The sequence below is a fragment of the Canis aureus genome, chromosome 30 (assembly GCF_053574225.1).
Source record: "Canis aureus isolate CA01 chromosome 30, VMU_Caureus_v.1.0, whole genome shotgun sequence".
In the NCBI taxonomy this organism is placed as follows: domain Eukaryota; kingdom Metazoa; phylum Chordata; class Mammalia; order Carnivora; family Canidae; genus Canis; species Canis aureus.
Genome location: NC_135640.1, coordinates 32,911,547 through 32,938,699, shown reverse-complemented (window position 1 = coordinate 32,938,699; position 27,153 = coordinate 32,911,547). Strand labels below are relative to the sequence as shown.

Below are 27,153 nucleotides of genomic sequence, written 5' to 3'. Positions count from 1 at the left end.
GTAGTTGCTCTTAGGTATATAACCTGAACTATAACTCTGCCCTGCCTCTGCAGCTGTGCCCACCTTTTATTCTAGCTATGGCTATAGCAGCTGCCTTTACACAGCTATAATATGACAACAACCCCAGCTCGTAACACCACATTTCTCTTTATTTCTGCCTTCGGGCTCTGACACCTCCGTGTAGTCGTCACGTATGCACAACTACACCCCACAGGACAAGCCTTAACCAATAGAGTGAATAAATACCCACTTTAGGGACAGAAGGGAACAGTTCTGAGACAGGGTCTTCATGGGTTTTTTTTGAAAGTCCCAGTGGAATCAAGCCCCAGTTGCCCACTGGGGTGACCAGTTTAATAACACACTCTTATATTTGGCTCTCCATATCACTCTTCCCAGATCCTCACTCTGGTTTCCTAAGATCACTTCCCAGAGTCATCTTCCCATGAGCAGGACCTGGTCTCAGACTCTACTTTGTAATTCAGCTCAATTCAGGGAGTAGTGAAGGGAGCACCCTGACAAGTGCTGTGTATACTTAGGACTCTGTTAGAAGTACTAGAAGTTAGCAGCGTGGCTAACTCAAATTAGTGAACAGAGATGCTGGCTTGCCGATTATGTCTGCGTCTGCCTTTCGTTCCTTTATTGTATAGGTTTCATTTTCAGGCCAGTTCTCCAAATGCCAGGATGTCTTGAGTCCACATCCTTGAGCTCATGTTGCAATAGGAAAGAGAGGCCCTCTCGTCCTCCACATCTTCTCGTATCAAATCCTTGAATGGCCCCGCTTGGGTCACATGCCTTTCCTGAGGCCAGGAGATAGTGCCGTCCTGTGGCTTTTAGTGGAAGTATGTAATTATATATGTTCTCTATCAGGAAGTTTTTATGAGTGAGTAAAATTAAGTGGTAAAGCCTGTTCTTCGTTTTAGTCCTTGTATATCTTATTTTCAGAATAAAGTATTCTCAAGTTCTCATAAAATACTTTTTTTCCATTATTACTGTTAATTCACCGTTGTTCCATTCTTATTTGTTGGGTGTGTTTGAAATGCAGGTTCTCCTCGTGTGAAAGTCAGGCATCTGATAGAAACTATGCAAATAAATGGGTCAGTATTGGAGAATGGCACCCTGAAAAATCATTTCTCTGTTCAACCAAAAAAGGCAAGAGTGGCTGTCTTAATATCTGGAACAGGTGAGATGTGCCTTCTTCTTTACTATGAGGCTGTAGAAATGCCCTTTCCTTCTCCCTTCTCCCCAGCCTCCTTCAGATTGTGAGGACACCGTCAGGAGAGCAGAGCAGGGGGTCAGTAAGAAGTGTTATTCTGTGTCCTCAGTCTTTCTACTTTTGGGGGTCTTCTGAAACACCTAAAGAAGAGAAGAGGGTATCAGGAAGACACTTGAAGAAACAGAAACCAGAAAAAAAACCAGAAAATCCAATTTTCGTATCCTAGCTTTCTAGTTGAAAAGTCTTAAAACAGCTGAGGGTTTTTTTAATAATAATATGAAATTTATGGTTGCCTTGTGGATGGGGGGGGTAAAATAAGAGCATCATATTCTCTTAAGAGATGGAGATAGCATGTTTATTTTTCCCACTATTGTAAGTAACATTGTTGTGAACATTTTTGTAAAATATGCAGTACATTTCTAGGTGTATATCTGATTATTCCTTTAGGATACATTCCTGGAAGTGTAATTGCTTTCCAAGTCTATGTTAAAGTTTCAATATACTTTGGGCCCAAGTTGATGGTAAAGCAAAGAAGCTGTTATAAGGGTCATAGTGCTTTCTTCTTAAGAGGGTTGATTTTTCAGGGTACCTAGCTGACTCAGTAAAGCATGTAGCTTTTGATCTCAGGGTTGGAAGTTCAAGCCCCACCTTGGGTATAGAGATTGCTTTAAAAAATAAAATCTTAGAAAAGAGAGTGGGGGTGGGGGTAAGATAACTAAGTGATGGGCATTAAGGAGGGCATGTGATGTAACGAGCATTGGGTGTTATGTAAGACCAATGAATCACTGACCTCTACCTCTGAAACTTATAATATACTATATGTTAACTAATTGAATTTAAATTTTAAAAATGGGGCAACCCAGGTGGCTCAGCGGTTTAACGCCACCTTCGGCCCGGCACGTAATCCTGGGGACCCGGGATCAGGATCAAGTCCCACGTCGGGCTCCCTGCATGGATCCTGCTTCTCCCTCTGCCTGTGTCTCTGCCTCTCTCTCCCTCTCGCTCTGTGTCTCTCATGAATAAATAAATAAAATCTTTAAAAATTTTTTTAAATAAAATAAATTTTAAAAATGAATAACAAAAAAAAAATGAAGAATAACAAAAAATAAAAATTTTGAGAGAAAAGCAAAAAATTAAAAAAATAAGAGTTGATTTTTGTTGTTAATTAAGCTGCCTCTTCCTCTCTAGTCAGGTTTTTTTGTTTTAAGATACTATTTATTTCTTTGAGAGAGCATGAGAGGGCAGGGGCAGAGGGAGAAGCAGACTCCTTGCTGAGCAGGGAGCCTGACTCGGTTGTGACTTGAGCCAAAGGCATACTGAGCCTCCAGTCAGTTTTTTTTTTTTAAGGTTTTATTTATTTATTTATGAGAGACACACACACAGAGAGAGGCACAGAGACACAGGCAGAGGGAGAAGCAGGCTTCATGCAGGGAACCTGACGTGGGGCTCGATCCCGGGTTTCCGGGATCACACCCTAGGCTGAAGGCGGTGGTAAACCGCTGAGCCATCCAGGGATACCCCCCATCCAGTCAGTTTTTAAATCATGTTACATACTTACTCTTCTTGGTCATGAGATATGATTTTGCAGGAGCCAATTACATACCCTCAAACCAGGAGTGCCTACATTTTAATAAGCTGTTAATCCATTATCCCGAGAGAAAGGAAATTTAAAAGCTTCACATGTTTTGCCAGTCTTTTCTAAGACATTTGTTCAGAAATCTTGACCATTTACTATGCAAAATAGAACTTTTTTTTTGTTTTTTTTAAGAAACGTGAACTTACGAATATGTTTCTCTCTCTTTCAGGATCAAACCTGCAAGCTCTTATAGACAGTACTAGGGAGCCCAGTAGCTGTGCACACATTGTTGTTGTTATCTCCAACAAAGCTGCAGTGGCTGGTTTAGATAAAGCAGAAAGAGCTGGAATTCCCACCAGAGTGAGTTATTTTGAAAAGTGTCTTTCCTGCAGATTGTATGTGTGTGTGTATGTGTATATGTATGTATTTATTAAAATTTTTTTTTAAGATTTTATTTGGTTATTCATGAGAGACGCAGAGACACAGGCAGAGGGAGGAACAGGCTCCATGCAGGAAGCCCCACATGGGACTCGATCCTGGGTCTCTAGGATCATGCTCTGGGCTCAAGGTGGCACTAAACCACTGAGCCACCGGGGCTGCCCTGCAGATTGTATTTAAACTCAAACCTAAAAAAAAAATAGAAATAAAAAAAAATAAACTCAAACCTCCAAAAAATAAAAAATAAATAATAATAAAAAATAAATTCAAACCTCCCACCCTCCCTCCAACAAGACCTCCATCTGTAGGACAACTTATTTTTTGGATTTCTGGATTGGGGTATATGCTAGGCTTGCTTTTCTACTTCATCCTTCCCATGTTTAATTCCTTTTATCAGGTGTGTCTTCATGAGAAAGAAGGAAGGTACAGTCAATGTATACAGATTGAGTTTTAAATCATTTTTGGTAATTCATTGAAAAGATTGTGCTTATCTTTTTCTATTACAGGTAATCAACCATAAATTATATAAAAGTCGTGTAGAATTTGACACTGCCATTGACCAAGTCCTTGAAGAGTATTCCACAGACATAGTCTGTCTTGCAGGATTCATGAGAATTTTATCTGGGCCCTTTGTCAGAAAATGGGATGGTAAGCAAAAATTATGTGACACCACATTGAGAAATCAACTGAATGCAGGCTACAGGGTCGTTAGCTTCCCAAACAATCCCAATTAAATATTTATTGGGCCATTTTAACACAGGTCATAATTTAATTTCCTTTCCTCAGCTCAGAGGATGACCCAATGATCATTAATTATCCTGCTCTTTTTATCAGTTTTCTTTGGCCTACTGTAGTTAATCGTTTTCTCTAATATAGCTAGGTTACTCACATTACTAATATTTCATATTCAGAAGATACATTTTTACTTGTTTAGAAGCAAAAGAAAGTGATTCCTTGAATCCCAAAATGAAGAGTCTATCTTTTCCTTAGGAAGTGTAGACCATAGCACACATGGCAAGGAAGGCATTATTTCTCTGGAAAATATGCCTTGTATTATTGCCTTTTCTTTCTGTCTTCCTTTAAGATTTTATTTAGTCAGAGAGAGAGAGGGGAGAGGGGCACAGACACAGGCAGAGGGAGAAGCAGGCTCCATGCAGGGAGCCTGACGTGGGACTCGATCCTGGGTCTCCAGGATCACGCCCTGGGCTGAAGGCGGCGCTAAACTGCTGAGCCACCTGGGCTGCCCGTGTTCCTGCCCTTTCCACTAAAATTTTGACTACATCCTATTGTCCCTTTTTGTGCACATGTTTCGGTGATAAATGATTCTCTTTCCAAAGAGTTTATGTTTTTTTCTTAAGTAAACATGGTTAGATAGAATACTTATGGATAATATAAAACTGGCAATGCACACGGAACTAACTAGTATCTTGCCAGTGGACATGCCACTTCGTAGTTCGAAGTCAAGCACATAGACACCGTGCGAGAATCTCCTGTCACTCCCTAATAGGATGTACTAGTGACAAGCCAAATTTTCTTTGAGAGCTCTGATCCACAGTTGATCCCCCTCTCGTCCAACTTTCAGTCCCTGCAAGCACCTATTCAGAGTCATTGCATGTGTCTTCAGTTGTGAAAGACAGGAACTTGCTGCTCCGGCCTCTTGGATGAAAACCTATATTCCCTTTACTTCATTTCTGTCTTTTACAAAGAAACACCCATCCCAGAGAAATCCTGCTCCTCCTAGACAGAAAAACATTCCTTGGGTAGAGTACACAGGATTTTAAAATTCTGATCACTGTGTTTTTATTAATTTCCAGGGAAGATGCTCAACATCCACCCCTCCTTGCTCCCTTCTTTTAAGGGTTCAAATGCCCATGAGCAAGCCCTGGAAGCTGGGGTCACAGTCACTGGGTGTACTGTGCACTTTGTAGCTGTGAGTATGTCTCTTTCTAACAAAATATTATTAGTATGTATATGTACTAGCTAGAAAGTAATGTTCAAAATTTCTGCTTCCCTCTCCAGGAAGATGTAGATGCTGGACAAATTATTTTACAAGAATCTGTTCCAGTGAAGAGAGGTGACACTGTTGCAACTCTGTCGGAAAGAGTGAAATTAGCAGAGCATAAAATATTTCCCGCAGCCCTCCAGCTGGTAGCCAGTGGAGCTATAAGGCTTGGAGAAAATGGCAAGATCCGTTGGGTCACAGAGGATTGAAACCTCCCAATTCGGGAATAGGGCCAATTCTGAACAAAGTCTGAACAAAAGCTATTTGCATGGTGAGTTTTATCATGGACTCAGCTGAGAAGAACAGCTGCTAAAAAAGAGGCCCTCACCTTCACCTCTGGCCATTTTTTTTTTTTAATGAACAGAGATTTGTTAAAAACAAGACTGGTGCAGCCTATCTAAGACCTGTGTGTGTCCCTTCCAGTGGTCTTTCAGGGTTTACCTGTTCCAGACCTTCTTGTTCAAAATCAAGTTGGTCATTCAGAATTCCTTTCACTTTCAGCCAGATAAGATACCAAAGCTCTTTGTCCTTCTTAATGTTAACCACCTCTATTTTTTGTAGTTATATGTTCTCTAGTATTTGAAGAGTTAACCAACAAGACTACTAAGTTAATATCTTTGCCCTGTATTATGTATCTGTACTGGTTTGAATTGAGACTAAGCATAATTTAGTGTCATAAAATTTGTGTGTAGCTCTCAGCTCTGAGGGATAGTGTACTTTCTGCTTTGAAATATTATTAAACATCCCTCTGATTATTGACAGTTTCTTTACTACCCAGATTTTAGCTTCACAGTGATTCTACAGATTATCAACATTCATACTCTGGTAACTACTAGAAGGTTAAAGAGAGTTTTGGTGGCATCTAGATTCAAACATAGGACTAGGGCATGTTACTCATTCTCTTTGTCTCTGTCTCCCCATCTACTAAGGTAGGCAAATACCTGTTACGGTTGTCTTGATAATTATGTTAATGTGTGTGAAATGCCAAAAACCATGCTTAGCATAGAGTAGGCACTCAGACGTCAGCATTTATTTCATAGTTCTTCCCAGTTACGAAAGCTATGGTAATTTAGTATGACTTCAACAAATATATCTTGAACATAAAATTGAGAATGGTGATAAATAGAATATTGGAAGTATGGTAAGTATGTTTGGGAGGAGTGAGAGCAAGTGGAAAGCAATCTACCCAGACTAATAAAGAGTATAATGGCACTGTGTGTGTTTTCCGCTCTGGCCATTCATTTCCAATCTGGATATGCAATCCTGGACCTGGGAGATCTGGGTTGACATAGTAGGCACATGTACATGACCCCAAGCTTGGTACCACATTTCTCTTCTCCTGTAGCAGAGTGAACAAGGAATGGCCCAGCAGCCCTAAGGCAGCCAGCTATCCTTAGACTCCTGGGCAGCCTCCAAGCTGATGTGACCTAAGCTCTGCCTGCCCAACAGGAGTGTACCTTACTGAAAGGATATCCAGAGACCCTGTTCAAATCTCCTGTGGAGTTCAAACTCAAGACCTAACAGCAGAGCAGTCATTTTATACAGAAGATGTAAATTCTAGCCTTACAAAAGGAAAGAGTAGGGAGTTAAGAGGAGAGCCACCTTCACTAACCTCCTAATCACTGCCTCTGATGCAAGTGATTTGCATCGTTTCACATGGGTCCCTTTGCTGTAAAAACAACTGATCGTTTGTTCAGGAGAGTTCACTCGACATTTAGTACCTATTACTTACATGCCTAACGTTGTCCTATGACGTTTACAGAAAGTTAAAACATCTAACGAAAAATGTGTAATATAAGTAGAGGCTAAAAGGGACACCTGGCTGGCTCAGTCAGTGGAGTATACAACTCTTAATCTCAGGGTTGTGACTTTGAGCCGCACATTGGGTGTAAAGATTAAAAATAAAATCTTGGGGAAAAAAAAGTAGAGGCTAATAGTACCTGCATGCAAATTAGAAAAATCAGAAAATATATATCTGGTTGCCAGAAACCAAAAAACATTTGAAAATAGGGATGATAATTGAAAGAACAAGGGAATCTGCTTCAAGGGTGTCCTACTGTCTAGTCCCAGTAAACAATATTATTTGGACATGATGAGTATATGAGCAGCCATTAGTTTATAATGATAGAGAAAAGGTCATTTAAGTTATGAAAAAGTCCATGCAAAAAAGGCAGACGGGATGCCTGACTGGCTCAGTGGTTGAGCATCTATCTGCCTTTGGCTCAGGTCGTGATCCCGGGGTCCTGAGATCAAGTCCCGCATCAGATTCCCCACAGGGAACCTGCTTTTCCCTCTGCCCGTGTGTCTGCCTCTTTCTGTGTCTCTCATGAATAAATAAATAAAAATCTTTGGGCAGCCCGGGTGGCTCAGCGGTTTAGCGCCGCCTTTACCCGAGGGTGTGATCCTGGAGACCCAGGATCAGGTCCCATGTCAGGCTCCCTGCATGGAACCTGTTTCTCCCTCTGCCTGTCTCTCTCTCTCTCATAGTAAATAAATAAAATCTTTTAAAAATAAAAAGGCAAAGATGAGGTTAATGTAATAAATATGGACATGTATCTTTTATTATAGATGTTTATGTATGTACACAGGAATAAAACATCAGCCCTTGGTCACACCCTGTTGTCAGGGAGAAAGATTGGGCAGAGGCAGGTGGAGGTCCAACTGTTAATCCGTGCTGTTGGTCATAACAAATCAAAGAATTCAGCTGTGAGTCCCAAAACAAGCCAAGTGTTCTGAAGAAGAGTGTTACAGTTTCTAAGAGAAACTTCATGACCTCTAAATGTTCCTCCTCGAATTTTTTACTCTTTTTAACTATAGATTTCTTAAATAACTCAAGTACAACATCGTATTTAATCATAATAAAGTTTAATAATGATACAGCTGCTAGAGCCTCATTATTTTTTTCACCACAGTTCCCTTGGCTATTCTTTCTCATGCTAAGGGAACAGAACCACAGCCAAAATCTTGCCCCAGGAGGAGAATGTCAAGGACACTGCTGCCATGGCCACATCCGCCTCCATGAGCCCCACTGCCAGTGGGCATTCCATCTGCTGTGTCCCCACCAAAACTCTGACCACCTGTGTCTCTGGGTCACTGATCCAGGCTTAAAGCCCCGGGCAGGATGATCCAGTTGGCTAAGTTTAGGTACCACCCCCACCCCCACCCCCCAGCTCTCACAGCCCAGGTTCAAGGGAGAACAGGAATATGGCCTCATGCTGCTGGAGAGTGAAACTGCCTCTCCTACAGTAGTAGATGCCCCACACACACTGAGGGGACACCCATGCCCAGCAGCCCCCAGGTGTCAAAGGCCTGACCCCATAGTTCAAGTGACCAGTGCAGCTCAAGTAGTTCAGGAAGATTCATAAAATCCCAGTCGTTCTGGTTTTGAGTTCGTGTTCCTGTTAATTCCGATGGCACCTCTTGGCCTCTGTCCCTGAGCTGTTTTTTTTTTTTTAGGATTTTATTTATTTCTTCATGAGAGACCCACAAAGAAAGGCGGAGACACAGGCAGAGGGAGAAGCAGGCTCCCCACAGGGAGCCTGATGCGGGACTCAATCCCAGGACCCCAGGATCACGACCTGAACCAAAGGCAGACACTCAACCACTGAGCCACCCAGGCGTCCTGAGCTGCTGCTTGTTTACCTGTGTAATACATAAATTTTTGCCTCCTCCACTACTATTTAGGGGAGAGTCTCTGATAGCCATTCTTTCTCAGCCTTTTATTTACCACAACATGTGGCTATTTTCCTTTATCTGGAGCCAATTGGTTTTCTTAATTTTTTAAAATATTTGTCTAAGTAATCTCTGCATCCATTGTGGGGCTCAAACTCCCTACCCTGAGATCAAGAGTCACACGCTCTTCCAACCAAACCAGCCAGGCACCCCTGGAGCCAATTACTAATTAACATTTTTAAATTAACTCGTAAGTAGGAACAATCCAAATGTCCATCTGCTAATGAATCAATAAAGAAAATGTGGTCAATCCATACAGCGGAGTATTACCATTAAAGGAAATGAAGCGCCTGATACATTCTATAACATGGATAAACCTTGAAACATGCTGAATGAAAGAATCCAGTCACATATGACCACATTTATAGTTCACTGATATGGAATGTCCAGAACAGGCAAATCTACATGGACACAGAATAGATTAGTAGTTGCCCAGGGCTGTGGGGATAGATAATATTTTGAGGATGATGCCTAAGGGGTGCAGGGTTTATGTTAGGTAATGAGAATGTTCTAGAATTGATCGTGGAGATGGTTGCATGACCCCATGGACGTATCTAAACCCACTCAACTGTACATTTTTTTTAAGATTTTATTTATTCATGAGAGACAGGCAGAGACACAGGCAGAGGGAGAAGCAGGCTCCCTGCAGGGAGCCCGTCGTGGGACTTGACCCTGGGTCCCCAGGATCACACCCTGGGCTGAAGGCGGCGCTAAACCACTGAGCCACGGGGCTGCCCTCAACTGTACATTTTAAGTGGGTGAACTGTGTGACATATGAATTATAGTCATACAACTATGTCCCAAAACAAAGCTATAGCTCTGTCACTATAAAAACATTAATTCACAGTTTTTTAAGTACATTAAGGTTACTTTTAATCTGATGTTATAAAATACATTTAAAATACTTCACATTCAGGGGGTGCCCAGCTGGCTCAGTTAGTGGAGCATGTGACTTGACCTCAGGGTCCCAGGTTCAAGTCCCACATTGAGTGTAGAGCTTACTTTAAAAAATAAAATTTAAAAAAATAATAATAATAAAATTTGAAAGTAATAATAAAATACCTCAGATTATGAAGTCACTTAAATGAATATAGACAGAACATCCCTGCTTTGTGACAGAAATATTAAAGTCTGTCTATCGGGGGCAGCCCAGGTGGCCCAGGGCATGATCCTGGAGACCCAGGATCAAGTCCCACGTTGGGCTCCCTGCATGGAGCCTGCTTCTCCCTCTGCCTGTGTGTCTCTGCCACTCTGTCTCTCATGAATAAATAAAATATTTAAAAAAAAATAAACCATTAAAATAAATAAGTTTAAAAAAAAAGTCTATCTGGGGGCACCTGGGTGGCTCAGTGAGTTAAGCATCGGCCTTCGACTCAGGTGATCTCAAGGTCCTAGGATTGGCCCCAAATCAAGTCACATAGGGCTCCCTGCTCAGCGGGGAGTCTGCTTCTCTCTCTGCCTCTGTCTCTCTCCTCTGCTTGTGCTCTTTCTCTCTCTCTCAAATAAACAAGTAATAATCTTAAAAAAAAAAAAGGACTGTCCCTCTGAACTGCACTCCTAATCCTCAATCCTCCATCTGTTAACCTGGCAATTCTCATGGGTCAACTTAGTGCAAATGCTAACTCCTGAGCCCTGCCTGTATCCTGAGCATTGCAATAAAAGAATGAAGATCTCAGTATTCCAAATCGATTTTTTTTAAGGTTCATGAATTGAAGTATTTGTGCACACCCAGAGTCAAACTGCACTTTAAATTTTTATGTGCCACTACAAACTTTTACAGGAAAAAAAATAGTTTTGTTATAGTATCCTTCAGTCCCCTGACTGCTTCGGTTATGTGCGAAAACAAAACAAGATCACGAAAAATCATTTTTTTAAAAGATTTTATTTATTTATTCATGAGAGACACAGAGAGAGAAGCAGAGACATAGAGAAGCAGGATCCATGCAGGGAGCACAAATGCTCATGGGACTCATCCCAGAACTCCAGGATCATGCCCTGGGCCAAAGGCAGGCGCTCAACCACTGAGCCACTCAGGCATACCAACGAAAAATCATTTTAAATATTTAGCTGACAAATCTATTATCCTTCACTTTTGTTGAAAGCCAAGTATTGAAAACTCCCTCAGCTTTATAAAAGATTTATCTTGCTTTCTCAGCATCCACAGCAAATCAGCCTTTTTCTTTTTTCACATCAGCCTTTTCAACTGTGCCTTTGTTTGGTGCCCTGAGGGTGTTTGCAGCACCCTAAGATTCGGGATGTGTGTGCAAGGTGTGACCTCGTTTTGCAAAATGAGTCAATATTGTTTAGAGGGAGGTCGGACTGCTTTGAACCTTTAGGGATTCATGACCTGCCTACCCTAATACCACTCCTAGGTTAGTCAGTAGCTTAGAGACAGAGCTTTGGCCCTGGAACTGAGTGGGTAGGAGAGTGTAGATGATTTAGGTAATCAGAGTGCACACTTAACAATCAAGTGAAAGACAGGACCAAAAAGGAGCCTGAAAATGGACAGACGGTGCAGCTGGGGGCCCAGAAGAGAGGGATGCCACCAAGACTAGGAGAAGGGTATCCAAAGGAACAGGGAATGAGCTCTGGTTCCTTCTTCCTAGAGGCCAAGTTAGAAATAGATACCACCACCCCATCCCACACCTTTCGGCAAGCCAGAAAGCGCAAGATTTTTTTTTTTAAGATTTTATTTATTCATGATAGACATAGGGGGAGAGAGAGGCAGAGACACAGGCAGAGGGAGAAGCAGGCGCCATGCAGGGAGCCTGATGTGGGACTCAATCCCAGGTCTCCAGGATCACACCCCAGGCTGAAGGCGCTAAACCACTGCACCACTAGGGCTGCCTGAAAGCCCAAGATCTTAAATCAATTCCTTCTGGGCCCTAAGTGTGCCCCCCACCCCCCCAATGCAGACATTCCAGGTGGTATGAGAGTCCTGGTGGAGAGGAGGCAGCGGCAGCCAGAAGCGAGATCTGTAGGACAGGTCCAGCAAGAGGAGACTGAGGATGCAAAAGCCTGCACTTGCCTTTAGAGTTTTCCATCTGGGGGGCAATGATGTGGCTAATACAAATTCCTGGAGTCCACTGAGGATCACACAACCCGTATTTGTCTGCTCAGGCTGCTGTAACAAAATAGCACAGGCTGGGGTTTACCCAGGAATTACTCTCAGGGTTCTGAAGGCTGGAAGTTCAAGATGAAGGCTTCTGAGCCCGCCTTCTCACTGTGTGCTCACATAGCCTTTCCTTTTTTTTTTTTTTTTTTTTTTTTTTTTTCACATAGCCTTTCCTTTGTGCACGTGCATTGCTGGTGTCCCCTCATGGGTCCAGATTTCCTCCTCTCTTAAGGACAGACTGGATTGGGGGCACCCCAATGGCCTTATTTTAACTTAATTGCTCCTTTAAAGGCCCAATTTCCTATTTCCTACATTCTGAAGTACTGGGAGGTTAGGAGTTCAGCAACAAATTTGGGGAGGGGGGAAAGCAATTCGGCCCTTAACATCTATTATCTCCTCCCAAAATTTGTGCCAGTTTTCAAGTGGCCCTCCTGGGACACTGAGAGCCATGACCACAGTGGCATCTTCTTGCCACTGGAAGAGCCTTCCAGACCACCATCCAGGGTTGGCTGTTGGTAGAGATCATTTTGAAGAAGTGAGAGTAAACCCTGGGAATCCTTCGTAATTATTATTTTCTTCAAAAGAATGGTGGGATTTGGGATGCCTGGGTGGCTCAGTGGTTGAGCGTCTGCCTTTGGCTCAGGGTGTGATCCCGTGGTTCCGGGATCGAGTCCCGCATCAGGTTCCCCACAGGGAGCCTGCTTCTCCCTCTGCCTGTGTCTCTGCCTGTCTCTCATGACTAAATAAATAAAATCTAAAAAAAAAAAAAGGTATTTATCTAGATTTTGTCAAGTGAAAAACATAAAGGAAGATATGTATGTATACTATGCTTCCATTTATATATCAAAGAAGTGTGAGTAAAAGGGCATTCTTTTTTTTTTTTTTTTTTGAAAGGTAGAGAAGGGAGGGAAGGGTGGAGAGAGAAAGAGAAGGTAGGGCTGGGGAGGGGCAGAGAGAGAATCTCAAGCTGACTCCCTGCTGAGCAGAGTCCCACTTGAGGCTCCATCTCACAACCCTGAGATCATGACCTAAGCTGAAATCGAGTCAGATGCTTAACCAAATGTGCCACCCAGGCGCCCCAAGGACATTCTCATGTGTTAATTATCTCCACAAGGACACACAGCAACTGCCACCACTCCCTCAGCAAAGGAGGAGAGCAGGGATGAGCGGGGAGGTTTTTCAGGTATATTTTGCTCTTTTAAACTAATATTCAATTTATTAAAGTTACACATTCAAAACTCAGCTTATATATCTTTTTAAGTAATCTCGATGCCCAAATGGGGCTCAAACTCACAACCCAAAATCAAGAGCTGAACGCTCCACCAACTGAACCACCCAGGCAACCCTATTTCTTAGTAAACATCAACCATTATTGTTAAGGGGACTTGGTTGATAGTTGATCCCACAGACACATGAAAACACTTGTGACTAAATTTTGTTTTCTACGTTTATTTTCTTTCCCTAATATTTTTATTATCTAGGACTTAAAAAATTCTCGGAGAATTATTTTGATACCTTCAAAACTTCTAAGTTGATGCTAAAATTCTCTTAGATAAGCTGATAATATATGTAAATTTAGTAAGATTTCAATTTTAAATCAAAGTCTAAATCACTCGATCACATTTCCAATTTTAATTAATGCCTGCCGTAAGATTATTTCTGAATTTCTGAGTATTAAACTATACAAAATACCAACTGTACTCCAATTTCTTTTTTCTTTTTTAAGATTTGTTTATTCATGAGAGACACAGAGAGAGAGAGAGGCAGAGACATAGGCAGAGGGAGAAGCAGGCTCCAGGCAGGGAGCCCGATGTGGGACTTGATTCCAGGACCCCAGGATCACACCCTGAGCCAAAGGCAGATGCTCAACTGCTAAGCCACCCAGGCATCCCCCAGTACTCCAATTTCATAACATAAAAATATTAACACTTGATTTTTCATTGAGACAGAATTAGTATAAAATTCAACCTCTGAAATACAATTCCATGATTTTTTACAATATTAACAAGCTTATACAACAATAACCACTACCTAATTCCAGAACATTTTTATTACTCCAAAAGGAGAATCCTGTCTACTAGCAACTACTCATCTTTAATATCTGGCTTCTTTCATTCAGCGTATTTTCAAGGTCCATCCATGTTGTGATGTGAATCAGTACTTTATACTTCTCACATAATAATATGTTGTATGCACACGGCACATTTTGTTTATCCATTCTTCAGTTGATGAGCACGTGGGTTCTTTCTACTTTTTGGCCATCATAAGCAATGTTGCTTTAGTTTTTGTTTTAAATTTATTTATTTGAGAAAAAGAAAGAGAGTAAGAGCCAGCAAGCATGAGCAGGGGAGGAGAGGGAGAAGCAGATTCTCTGTTGAGCAGGGAGCCTGATGGGGGGCTCGATCCCAGGACCCTGGAATCATGACCTGGGCTGAAGGCAGATGCTTAACGGACTGAGCCACCCAGACGCCCAATAATGCTGCTTTGAATAGTTGTGTGTATGTTTTTGTGCGGAGGTATATTGCCAGTTCCCTTCGGTATATATACCCAGGAGGGCAATTGCTGAGTCACATGACAACTCTATGTTTGACTTTTTAAAAAATATTTTATTTATTTATTCATGAGAAACACAGAGAGAGAGAGAGAGAGGCAGAGACACAGGCAGAGGGAGAAGCAGGCTCCATGCAGGGAGCCCGACGCGGGACTCGATCCCAGGTCTCCAGGATCACGCCCTGGGCTGAAGGCAGGTGCTAAACCGCTGAGCCACCAGGGCTGCCCTGTTTAACTTTTGAGTAATTGCGAACTGTTTTTTAAAGGTTGTCCATTTTACATTCTCATCAGCAATATGTGACCATTTTGATTTCTCCTCAACAACACTCACTATTGTCTGTCATTTCAATTACTTAGCCAATGTGATATCAATGATGTATAGTAACAGGCATCCCCGGATAGGTTGGAGTGCAAACTGATTCATCCTTTACTAAATATAATTTAGCAAAATTTATTTATTCAGAAAATACACTGGCCACCTTTCCACAGCTGTGAGATCTGGCTAGAGATCTGGCTCATTCTTTTTACAGGTTGCAGAGCAAGGGATGTCTCATAATTTATGTTTCCAGTCTCCCGTAGTTATTGGATTCTCCCCGCTTTAAATTACTTTAAATTTTGTTATTATAGTGATTCAAATGAAAATCTTGGACTCCCCCTCCTAAGACTTTCAGAGGTAATTAAGATCCTGAAGTTTGTGTGAAACATTCTTATGCTGAGCACAGCTTTTTAAATGGACAATTCATTAAGAACATTGTCATTGCGGGATCCCTGGATGGCTCAGTGGTGTAGTGCCTGCCTTTGGCCCAGGGCAAGATCCTGGAGACCAGGGATGGAGTCCCATATCGGGCTCCCGGCATGGAGCCTGCTTCTCCCTCTGCCTGTGTCTCTGCCTCTCTGTGTGTGTGTCTTTCATGAATGAATGAATAAATGAAATCTTTAAAAAAAAAAAAAAACATTGTCATTGCTACTTTATGTATTTTTATTATGTTAATGGTGTGGAGGAAAAAGATCTTATTTTTCCTACTACCAGAATTTTACTCCTGTACCTAGAGAAAAGAATTGTTTTGTAATTGTAATCTACTTTATAAACCACTTGCATTGGGAATGAGACAGACACCACTATTTCCCCTCCCACATACACACTCTTACAAGACACCCAGTTGAAGGTAATAAATGGTCCTTGAAAGGCTGGGTGGAGTAGCAACTTCAGTCCTGTTTTCTGCATGAAGCGATGAAACTTAGAGTACATTTTAGATAAGCCAAGGCTGGAAGAAGGAAGAAGAAAGGAGGTACAAGGCCCACCTCACTGAGCCTGGGAACAGAAGTCTACTGGCAACATTCAGGAAATTTGCTTGGTGGCTTTGAATGGAACCCTCCCTTCTGTGCCCTCTAAAAAAAAAAAAATATATATATATATATATATATATATATATATATATCAATGAAATGTCCATTTTTCACTAATTATTTTATAAAACGAAGAAAAGGACCCAGGCCTGCCCCGGGGCTGCAAGACACAGGATCAGAAGCTCCCAAGAGTGTTGCTGGGAAGTGACTTATTGTTCTTAGTACATTTGCCAGCTGATGATTTGGACACAAATAATACATTTAAAAATCTAATAAATGACTTAATGAAGGTCTGGTACTACTAACCACATTTTGAAACAAACTCCTCCCAGAATTGAAATTATTTTAGAAAGCTATATGCCAAGGCAATATGCAGATAACTCTAGCAAGGTCTTCCCTTCTGCAGCATGTAACCAGGTTTGCCGTCTGGATAAAGAGGATTATAGGAGAAATCTTGCACTAACGCTGCTGATTAAATCTGCAGACTTAGGCAGAAAAATCTGCCACAAATTGTGTGGACTTGGGCATGTCATTTTTCTTTCAGTATGCTACGACTAGATTTCCACAGTCGCACTTAATTCCAACATCCTGCTAGTCCTTGTTTGAACCATCACAGATTTAGGGAGAAGTAAGTGGAAAGGAGAAATGAGAGAAAGAATAGTCCACACAGGGCCTCTGAAACAGCATTTTCAACATTCTTGGCCAGAGAATTCTTTGCCAGATAAACTTGGCAGTGTAAGATGTTAAGCAGCATCCCTGGTCTCTACCCACTAGGTGCCAGTAACAATTCCCAATTGTGACCATCAAAAAATGTTTCCACCATTTTATGTCCTCATAAGGGTTCCAGCTTCTCCACATCCTGGCCATCACTTGCTACTTTTTTCTTTTGTCTGATAGCAGAATCCTAATGGGTGTGAGGTGCTGGCTCACTGTGGTTTTGATTTGCATTTCCCTAATGATCAGTGGTGCTGAGCTTCTCTTCATATACTTGTTGGCCATTGTGTATCTTCTTTGGAGAGATGTCTATTCAAGTCTTTTGCCTATTTTTGTTTTTTTGTTTTTTTCAGAATTTATTTATTCATGAGAGACACAGAGAGAGGCAGAGACACAGGCAGAGGGAGAAGCAGGATCCCTGTGAGGAGTCTGATGCAGGACTCAATCCCAGGACCCCGGGATCACGCCCTGAGCCAAAGGCAGACGCTCAACCGCTGAGCCACCCAGGCGCCCCCTTTTGCCTATTTTTAATCCATTCATTTTTCAAAACCGTTTCTATAGTTTTATGTAGTTGGAATCATATATGGAGCCTTTTCAGATTGTTTCCTTCCACTGAGCAATACGCATTTAAGGTTCTTTAATGTCTTCTCGTAGCTTGATAGCTCAATTACTTTTTATCACCGAATATTTTATTGCATGAACCACAGTTTATTCACTTACTGAAGGACATCTTGGTTCCTTCCCATTTTTGGCAATTATTAATACATTCTTTTTAAAAAATTAAAAATGCCTAACACAGAATAGCTGCAAGAATACAAAAACTTTCCAAATAGTCTTTACCCAGATTTTCCAATTAACATTTATTTCATTCCATCTGGTTTACTGTTTGCTCTCTTTCTCCCTTGCTCTGTACATGCATTTGTTTCTAAATCATTGGAGAGTAATTTGCAGACATCATATCCCTTCCACCATAAATATTTCAACATGTATTTCCTAAGAACAAGGACAGAACCATTCACTCACTGTGGATATCCCCCAGAGTAGGTAATTAAACCTCGCTGTCAAGTACAGAACAGAAATTATGTGATTCTTTAATTTCATTTAATACAAGAAATGATAAGAAGGGCATCTTCAAAAGGAGTTTGGGTAACAAACTGGATTTATATGCTCATTTCCTGTACTCTTCTATTGAGAATAGCATGGACCAAATGACGTAGTATCACCTCATCAGAGCTTGAGGCGTCTTTGGAAGACCCTAAGACGAAAGAGGCATTCAGGGGCATTCCTACAGAGTGGGCTTTTTATTTTATCTTTTTTTTTTTTTCAGAGTGGGCTTTTTAAACGGAAGTAGCCGTGGGGTGCCTGGGTAGCTCAGTGGTTGAGCGTCTGCCTTTGGCTCCAGTCGTGATCCCGGGGTCCTGGGATTGAGTCCTGCACTGGGCTCCCGGGAGGGAGCCTGCTTCTCCCTCCGTACCTCTCTGCCTCTCTTTGAGTGTCTCTCATGAATACATAAAAGTAAAATCTTAAAAAAAAAAAAAAAAAAATTTAAACAGAACTAGCCTCACATCTCATTACAAAGGTGTTTTGGAATTCGATTTGCCTTAAAACCTACTCTCTCCATAAAGCATCTTGGATGATTCTCTAGCAAAGAATGTTAGGTGACAGTTTTAATGTTTAGTTTGGTTGCTCAAATCTTTGACAACCAGTAAGCAGTGAAAGGAGGCTACCCCCCCCCCCCATATGCTGGTCTTTTTAACTTATCAAAACATCTAGACTGAAAAAATAAATAAATAAAAAATAAAAAATAAAAAAACATCTAGACTGACTATACTTAACATAAAATCTTTTAAAAAAAAAGTAACCATGTGAGGTCATGGATATGTTAATTAGCTTGACTATATGATTATTTCACAATATATACATATATCAAATTATCAAACTATACACCTTAAATATTACAATTTTTGTCAACTAGACTTCAATAAAGCTGGAAACAAATTCTGAAGGGTGAGAAAAGTACACAGTAGCTGTGCTGTAAAGCAATGATTTCAATAAACATGGTCAGTAAATGTAATATGGGTTAGAAACAATTCAAATTTTGGTTCCCAGACAGCTAGTGTGCATTAGTTCCCCCCTTAGTGGCCTGCAATTAGGGGGAGGTGTATACATTACAATTTCAAGTAACAGAAAGTGCTGTGGATCAATCAGCAGCAGTCAAATACAGATAATTCAGGCTCAAGTGACAATAAATCATCACACTAATTCTATGCCAAAAACGAAAATCAGTTGGGTGGGGGAGGGCAGTTTACCACTGGCAAAGTCCCACAGACCCATACAGGAGGGTCTGATAACTGGGTTACCTTGCTGGGAAGAGAGAACAGAAGAAAATATCCAAATGATGTGAATCTTCTCTTTTCCACTGTACTTTCCCTAACACTCCTAGACTTTAGAGTATTGTTGTGTTACATAAATTAACCCACTGCTTTCTTTAAAAGCTGAACTCTCTATATCAAACTTTTTTTAAAAAGATTTTGTTTATTTAAAAAAAATTTATTTATTTATTTATTTATTTATTTATTTATTTATTTATTTGAGACAGAGAGCACAAGGAAGGGGTGGGGGGCAGAGGGAGAGGGAAAAGTTGGCTTCCCCCTGAGCAGGGAGCCTGAGGTGGGGCTTGGTGCAGGACCCCAGGATCATGACCTGAGCTGAAGGCAGACTCTTTTTTTTTGAAGGCAGACTCTTAACCAACTGAGCCACCTGGGCATCCCAGCATGAGACTCTTTCTTCAGCAAATCGTTTAAAAAATGAATTAGGATGGCACCCAGAGGTGTGTCTGGCTGTCTCAGGTGGTAGAGCATGCAGCTCTTAATGTCAGGGTCGTGAATTCAAACCCTACATTGGGCATGGAGCCTACTAAAAAAAATTAAAATGGTAAGTAATAAAAAAGATGGCACCCAGAAAGGAAAACATATACATGATTGTTCTATGAACTGTAGCTTCAGAATTTACCATTTGCAAGCATCACTGGACAATATGTAGTCTTAGGATGCTGACTGCACCATTAAGTCAAGCTTCGGGGAAGTGATTTTTGGTTACTATGGTAACTTCTTGGCAATATATCAACTTCTATGCAGTTATCACAGAACCAGAAAGAGAAGAAAAGAATAACATGGATTAAAATAGAGCCCTTGGGGTGCCTGGCTGGCTCAGCTGGTGGAGCCTGGTACTCTTGATCTCAGGGTTGTGAGTTCCAGCCCCACATTGGGTGTAGGTTTTTTTTTTTTTTTTAAAGATATTTATTAACAAGAGACACAGAGAGGGGCAGAGAAACAGGGAGAGGGAGAAGCAGGCTCCCTGTGGTGATTCCGAAATGGGACTCCATCCTAAGACCCCGGGATCGTAAAATATCATTTAAAAATATAACCTTGGGCAGCCCAGGTGGCTCACCGGTTTAGTGCCACCTTTGGCCCAGGGCATGACCCTGGAGACCTAGGATCGAGTCCCACGTCGGGCTCCCTTGCATGGAGCCTGCTTCTCCCTCTGCCTGTGTCTCTGCCTCTCTCTCTCTCTCTGTGTGCCTCTCATGAATAAATAAATAAAATCTTTTTTTTAATAAAATCTTAAAAAAAATAAAAATAAAATCTTCCAAAAAAAAAAAAAAGTACATACAAAGAGAGAATGGTAAAGCAAATGTGGCAACTCTTCGTAGATGAACCAATACCCAGAAACTGCCTACCTCCACATTTCACATACATGAGAAGAATAATTTCCTGAGTCAGTTAGCTAGTTTGCATTTTGCAGCGCAAGAGTTCCTGATGGATGATTCAGCCAACTCCAATTCACCTTCTACAAGTACAGAGTCACACTGTAATACGGACACTATCTGAAAGAGAGAAATGGACTCAGGTTCCAGTAACTTACAAAAGGCACTTGACTACATGGCGCTAAAGTATAGAAGCTTCTAAAATGCAAACAAAAGGAGATTTGTGGGCAGCCTCAGTGGCTTGGCGGTTTAGCGCGCCTTCGGCCCAGGGCATGATCCTGGAGACCCAGGATGGAGTCCACATCATGGAGCCTGCTTCTCCCTCTGCCTGTGTCTCTGCCTCTCTCTGTGTGTTTCTAATAAATAAATAAAATCTTTTTCTTAAAAGGAGATTTGTGATGAGTGCTTTGTAAAATGCAAAGTGTCAGACAAATAATGAACAGTTTTTAAAGCTGTGTCCATGCTTCCCCCCCCCTCCCTTTTATGCTGTGTTTAAGACGCCGGGTAGAAACGCTAGCTTGTTCATTGTTTGCTTATTATAAGGCAATCCCTCTGCCTCAGTATTTAAATCTTTCTCTGTGCAACTACATGGGAGTCAGCAAACTGCTATACCGCCTGTAAATTCAGAAGCTCAGAAAGGCTAGTACCTATTTTGGGCTCCTTTTAGGAGACCCTGTCATAATCAAATACATTGCTTAATGCGCCAGGAACTGTGCCAGGTGGCTTACATACCTTGTGCAATTCTCACAAAAGTTCACTGTGTTTAAAAAAAAAAAATTGAGTGTGTTTGATGCAATCATTATTTCATCACGTGTAAAATGAAAGTACACTTAAAAAGAGACTAAACATAAGGCACTGCGCGCAGTAAGTAAGCTGACAAAAGTGCTCATTATTTTACTGGTAAGCAGACACATAGAAAAGCAATTTTCTGCCTTTTTCTTTTTCTTTTTTTTTTTTAAAGTATCTCCCCGGGCAGTCCTGATGGCGCATCGGTTTAGCGCCGCCTGCAGCCCGGGGTGTGATCCTGTAGACCCGGGATCAAGTCCCACGTCGGGCTCCCTGCATGGAGCCTGCTTCTCCCTCTGCCTGTGTCTCTGCCTCTCTCTCTCTCTCTGTCTCAATAAATAAATAAAATCTTTAAATAATAATTAAAAAAAAGACCCACCTGGTCCTTTAAAAAAAATTAAAGGGATCCCTGGGTGGCGCAGCGGTTTGGCGCCTGCCTTTGGCTCAGGGCGTGATCCTGGAGACCCGGGATCGAATCCCACATCGGGCTCCTGGTGCATGGAGCCTGCTTCTCCCTCTGCCTGTGTCTCTCTGCCTCTCTCTCTCTGTGTGTCTCTCATGAATAAATGAATAAATAAAATCTTTAAAAATAAATAAATAAATAAATAAATAAATAAATAAATAAATAAAATTAAAAAATAGAAAGTATCTCCCCGTCCAAGAGGGGGAAACAAGAAATACCGATGGCAGTGGCTGAGCTTAAAAGCGAGGAGACCCTACCTACCAGCGCCTGGCTAAGCCAGCTGCTCAGTAAGTAGTTGCTAAATTAACCAGACCTAAGACTAGGTTTCCAGCCTGGGTTTGCTAGAGGCCTCTGCATAGGTGCCCCACCTGCAGACTCGGAAAAGGCTGTCCAGGTCCTGATCGAGGAAACGACTCCGCGGTCCCTTCTCAAAAGCAAGTTACTGGGGATCCCTGGGTGGCGCAGCGGTTTGGCGCCTGCCTTTGGCCCAGGGCGCGATCCTGGAGACCCGGGATCGAATCCCACGTCAGGCTCCCGGTGCATGGAGCCTGCTTCTCCCTCTGCCTATGTCTCTGCCTCTCTCTCTCTCTCTGTGTGACTATCATAAATAAATAAAAATTAAAAAAAAAAAAAAAAGCAAGTTACTGAGGGCCGTCGCGCCCGACCCCCTGCGACTTCAGGGGTCCCCGCCTACACTCACCGCGCTCGGCAGGGGACCCGGCCCGCCGGGTCCAGGGCACCGCCACGCATCCGTCGCCCCGCCTCCCTCCAGGAAGGCGCAGGCGCACTACGAAGGCCGCAGCGCGCCGCGCGGGCCCTCGAACTACACCTCCCACAATCCCAATCGGCCGGACCACCGCCCGCTGGAGGGGGGAGCGGAGGCGGAGCGGATCGCCCCGGGGCGGGGCGGAGCCTCCTGGGATGCCGTCCCTGTGTCCTCCAGGGTGAAGTTCGTTTTAGGAGAGAGGTTCCTGGGCTCCCCGTTAAAGTAGGACCTCTGTCTCAATTAGGTACGATTCTGGCCTCCGTCCCCAGTGTGGTCCCCTCCGTGTAAGCCGGCAGATGGTCTAGTCCAGCGGAGACGCGCGGACAGCGGAAGGGCAGACCGCGCACGCATGCGCAGAGGCGCAGCATGGGGGTGGGAGCCGCTAAGCCCCTTCGCCGCGGCCGGGAAGGTGAGTGGGGGCCGGGCCGGGGCGGGGCGTGTCCCGGGTCAGGACCGACCCTGCCCCGCAGTGACCTCGGCGGGTGGTTCACCGCCGCCGTCTCGCCCACCTCCAAAAGCCGTTAACCCCAAACTGTTCAGCAAACTGGGGTCCCCAGGAGCTCAGCCTTAGCGTTCGTGCATCAAAAATCGCACTTCCCATTAAACCACTTCTGGCGTTTCGTTGCCGTTATCTGGGTATAAGTCGTGCTCTTCTGCTAGACCATGCGTTCTGTTTCTTTTTTTCTTTTCTTTTTTAAGATTTTTATTTATTAGACCATGCGTTTTAAAAACAACAGCTAACAACAACAACAACAAGAAAACCAAACAGCTAACGTGTGGGGAGGGCCCGCCCTTCGTCCCGGTGTCCCAGCATGTAGCAGACAGACAGCTCCTTCTTGATAAGGTGCAGAGCTTAATTAAAGTCTTTCGGACACTTGATTCCATTCCGTTTCGAGTCAGACGAGCTACATACTTGCTCGGGTTCTCGGTTTCATGTGTGAGTCTTCCCATGAGAAGACTCCTGGAGATGATGAAGACGGTATTCCATCAAAGACAGTGGAGGTGTTGAGGTTTATAATCTGCTAGGGACACAGAGAATTAAGCAATTATTTATTGTGCCCTACCCCTAACCCCTAATTTTCCTTACACCCTGCTGTATGACTGGGTTATGTTGCTTAACCTTCTGGGCCGACGTTTTCTTATAAAATGAGAAGATTAGATTAGATCTCCAAGAACTTGCCAGCTCTGAAATTCTGAGGTCAGTCAATGAGGAGTAGAATCCAGATTACATCACAATATGTTAATGCTACACATCATCAACTTCCATTTGTCAGCTAACGTGAGTGAGATATGGCTGTAAGCGTTTGGCAGCAGCATTAGAAAGAACTGCCCCTTATTGTACCTGTAATTTTTCCCTGGTGGCTGAAAAGATGAGATTTGCTGATAATACAACTTTTTTTTTTAAGACTTTATTTAGTTATTCATTGGAGACAACAGAGAGAGAGAGGCAGAGACACAGGCGGAGGGAGAAACAGGCTCCGTGCAAAGAGCCCAATGCGGGACTTGATCCTGGGATCACACCCTGAGCCAAAGGCAGATGCTCAATCGCTGAGCCAGTACAACTTTCATGATTCTATATTTGTTGTCTATTTGTAGATCACTGTTAGGAAGAACTCTGGGTACAATTATGAACACGATGTACGTGACAACGGCTCAGATCTTAAGATCTCATCTGATAAATGTTTCAATGATATCTAATCGAATGAAAATGCTCCCATATCTCGGTGTCATTAGAAATAGAATGATGTCAACTCATAAATCCAAAAAGAAGATGAGAGAATATTACAGGCTGCTAAATCTGGATGAAGGATGCTCTGCGGATGACGTCAGGGAATCTTTTCATAAGCTTGCCAAGCAATACCATCCAGACGGTGACTCTAGTACTGCTGATTCTGCGACATTTATAAGGATCGAAGAAGCTTATAGGAAGGTGCTTTCCCATGTGATAGGACAAACAAATGCCCGACAGAATAAAGTTGAAGAAGCAGAGGAAGAAGAAGACAAATTCAAATATAAAACACCCCAACACCGGCATTATTTAAGTTTTGAAGGTATTGGTTTCGGAACCCCAAGTCAACGGGAGAAGCAATATAGGCAGTTTAGAGCAGACCGTGCCACTGAGCAGGTGATGGAATATCAGAAGCAGAAACTACAAAGCCAGTATTTCGCCAATAGTGTAATTGTTAAAGATGTAAGACAGAGTAAAGAACAAAAGATAACTCAGGCTATAGATCGTTTAGTAGAGGATCTCATTCAGGAATCAATGGCCAAAGGAGACTTCGACAATCTCAGTGGGAAGGGAAAACCTCTAAAAAAATTTTCTGGCTGTTCATATATCGATCCCATGACTCACAACCTGAACAGAATATTGATAGATAATGGATACCAGCCAGAATGGATCCTAATGCAAAAAGAAATCAAAGATACCATTGATCAACTCAGAGAGGCCATTTTAGCATCAAGAAAAAAACTTGGGAATCCAATGACACTGAATGAACAGAAGCAGTGGAACCAAGTTTGTGACCAGTTTCAAGAAGACATCCGGAAACTAAACAAGCGAATTAATGATTTTAATTTAATTGTTCCCCTCCTGACCAGTCAGAAAGTCCATTTTGATGCACAGAAAGAAATTGCCAGAGCCCAAGAAGTATATGAGACCCTTACAAAAACAAAGGAAGTCACAGATAAAAACCCAAACAACACTGATCAGAGAGAAGGAGAGAAAACACCTGGAGTCAAGACAGGTTTTTTTAACTGGATGAATGTGTGGAAATTTATCAGAATATGGCCACTTAAATACTCACAGTAGTGCCCCAAACCATCTTCAGTTGTGCTGACATCACACAGAGGCTGAGATTTATTGTTGTAACACAAAAGCCTGAGAACTGTGTGCCTCTGTACTTATTACAAAACTGATCACGTCTCCAGTGATGTGTGAGAAAGCTGTAAGAAACTGAGTCAGAAATGTCCAGCCAGCTTTGCTCTGAGGAGGTTGCAAGAACAGAAGAGAATTTCTAGGAAAACAATCCATTCCGGCGCATGAATGTCAGCCCCAGGTGAAATGATTTAGGTCAGGGACTCAGACTGGGAATCATAAAGGGTATTCCAAAAGTCTTAGTGCAATTTTCAGTTCTAATAACTCAGAAAACAGTTGCCATCTTCAAAAATAGTTACTGAACCAACAACAACAATCAAAAGCAAACCTTAAAAAGCATTCTCAAAGTCACAAAACTAAGGAAGTATGGGCCATAGGCAAGCAAACTTTCACAATGATGCATGTTTTTTGCAAGCTTGCTGCATTTATACACTTGAGGTTATTAAAGCTTACAACCATTCTAAGACTTGGGACACTATGTGGGTGGAAATGTTATGATCAGGAAATTAGCCCAATAGAGTTACTGCACTCTTCCTTTTTTATAAAGACCTCTGTGGGTACTGAATAAAAAACCAAAAACCCACAAAATTTCTGGGTTGTACTTTTTCCTGCCTTAACTTCATTATCTTAGCTATGGAGATCCATCAGCCAAGCTAGTTAATATAGCTGTTCTAGAAGTAGACTCCAGTGGCCACTTTTAAAAGAGTTTGGGTGTATTTTCTGCCCTTTTGGAGGTAAAATAATAAAAAAATCCTTGGGATCAATGGAAACTTAAGATTTCACTTCTGACTTCATCTCTAAGTCTCCCTGAAGCCTTTCTTTGTCATCTATCAGATTCCCCAGAGGCTTTTTCCATGTGAAAATCTCAATTTAGGGATATAATTTCCTGTCTTAGGAACCTTTTCATAAAGGAAAAGGTGTCTGAATTTTGTGCCAGTTTGCACTTTGGGCAAATGACAGGAGATTAACATTCGTGAGATTGTTAGGTTCCATCCACTTTCAGAAAATCTGACTTTTTAGTTTGCGTAATTGCTTTAGCCACAGAATTGGGCAACTAGAAGAATACAGAGAGTGGTCAAACAGAGCAGATCTGTTTCCTTATTTAACTCAGAGTGCTGGATTATGGATGCGGTTGAGAAGTGGCACTTGCCACTCTGATTTTGAAAGAACAAGTTATTTTGTAAAGTGCGTGATGGTTAAGTAAAACTACATCTTCCAAAGGAAATTTCAGGACTTTCTACTTGGATGATGGAGTAATTAATTGGTATAATATGTGATTATTTTACTGAATGAGTTATGTGGCTTCTACAATGATGGCATTACTGTAAATGAAATTGTGAACAGTATGAAATAGAGCTACATACTGAGAACTATAGTTCTAAAACATTTTAGAAGGCTATGATTCTGTGAATCTTGTTAAGAATGGGAATAAGATGTATGATACCTAGTTGCATTGCAGCAACATAATACAAAAGACTATTTTCAATATTGGATAATGGGAAAGTAAACAACAAAAAATCTAGTAAACCCTTATTTTCAGCACAGCACACTTTATGTCTGTACATGTTGTCTATATTAATAAAATTAATTTTAATGATTATCCAATGGTCCCTTGTTATACAAACAACAAATAATAACTATTTTTGGCTGACCACCTGAAGAAATATTTTTTGTCTTTTTGATTGACGCTATAAAAGCTGTGATCAGAGATTGTTCTTAGGAAGAAGGCAAATTCACTTAGGGAAAAACAGATTCACTAATTTTAGAAATTAAGTTGCAGGCCCAAAAAAAAGATCTTGGCCAGTTCATC

At 41.9% G+C, this 27,153-nt stretch overlaps 3 protein-coding genes and 1 long non-coding RNA gene across 8 annotated transcripts in view; 3 read left to right on the top strand and 1 right to left on the bottom strand.

Annotated features, from left to right (window-relative positions):
• Window positions 1-6,446, top strand: part of GART (phosphoribosylglycinamide formyltransferase, phosphoribosylglycinamide synthetase, phosphoribosylaminoimidazole synthetase) — a 32,075-nt gene extending 25,629 nt beyond the window's left edge. For both annotated transcript variants that reach the window (XM_077879055.1, XM_077879054.1), the window contains exons 18-22: window positions 1,043-1,180; window positions 3,019-3,149; window positions 3,734-3,875; window positions 5,042-5,157; window positions 5,247-6,446. In XM_077879055.1, the coding sequence (XP_077735181.1) occupies window positions 1,043-1,180; window positions 3,019-3,149; window positions 3,734-3,875; window positions 5,042-5,157; window positions 5,247-5,438 (719 nt within the window). In that variant the 3' untranslated portion in view covers window positions 5,439-6,446. The remainder of the gene's footprint in view (window positions 1-1,042; window positions 1,181-3,018; window positions 3,150-3,733; window positions 3,876-5,041; window positions 5,158-5,246) is intronic.
• Window positions 132-23,680, bottom strand: LOC144301866 (uncharacterized). 2 transcript variants are annotated; one of them, XR_013368765.1, is made up of 4 exons: window positions 23,589-23,680; window positions 22,403-23,487; window positions 20,427-20,573; window positions 132-1,353 (listed from the first exon to the last, which is right to left on the bottom strand). It is a non-coding gene; the product is annotated as an uncharacterized LOC144301866 (long non-coding RNA). The 2 variants fall into 2 exon arrangements; XR_013368766.1 differs by lacking the exon at window positions 132-1,353 and adding an exon at window positions 12,242-17,942.
• On the top strand, window positions 22,560-26,943 carry DNAJC28 (DnaJ heat shock protein family (Hsp40) member C28). 3 transcript variants are annotated; one of them, XM_077879061.1, is made up of 3 exons: window positions 22,746-22,877; window positions 23,168-23,312; window positions 24,065-26,943. In XM_077879061.1, exon 3 carries the CDS (start codon window positions 24,096-24,098, stop codon window positions 25,275-25,277), a length of 1,182 nt encoding a protein of 393 aa, XP_077735187.1. In that variant the 5' UTR covers window positions 22,746-22,877; window positions 23,168-23,312; window positions 24,065-24,095; the 3' UTR covers window positions 25,278-26,943. The 3 variants fall into 3 exon arrangements, with proteins under 3 accessions (XP_077735186.1, XP_077735185.1, XP_077735187.1); XM_077879060.1 differs by lacking the exons at window positions 22,746-22,877; window positions 23,168-23,312 and adding an exon at window positions 22,560-22,712; XM_077879059.1 differs by lacking the exon at window positions 23,168-23,312 and having other exon boundaries at window positions 22,737-22,877.
• The window catches only part of TMEM50B (transmembrane protein 50B), a 55,989-nt gene continuing 51,624 nt past the window's right edge, over window positions 22,789-27,153 (top strand). The window contains exon 1 of the mRNA XM_077879065.1: window positions 22,789-22,877. The gene's annotated coding sequence lies outside the window, so the exon portion shown is untranslated. The remainder of the gene's footprint in view (window positions 22,878-27,153) is intronic.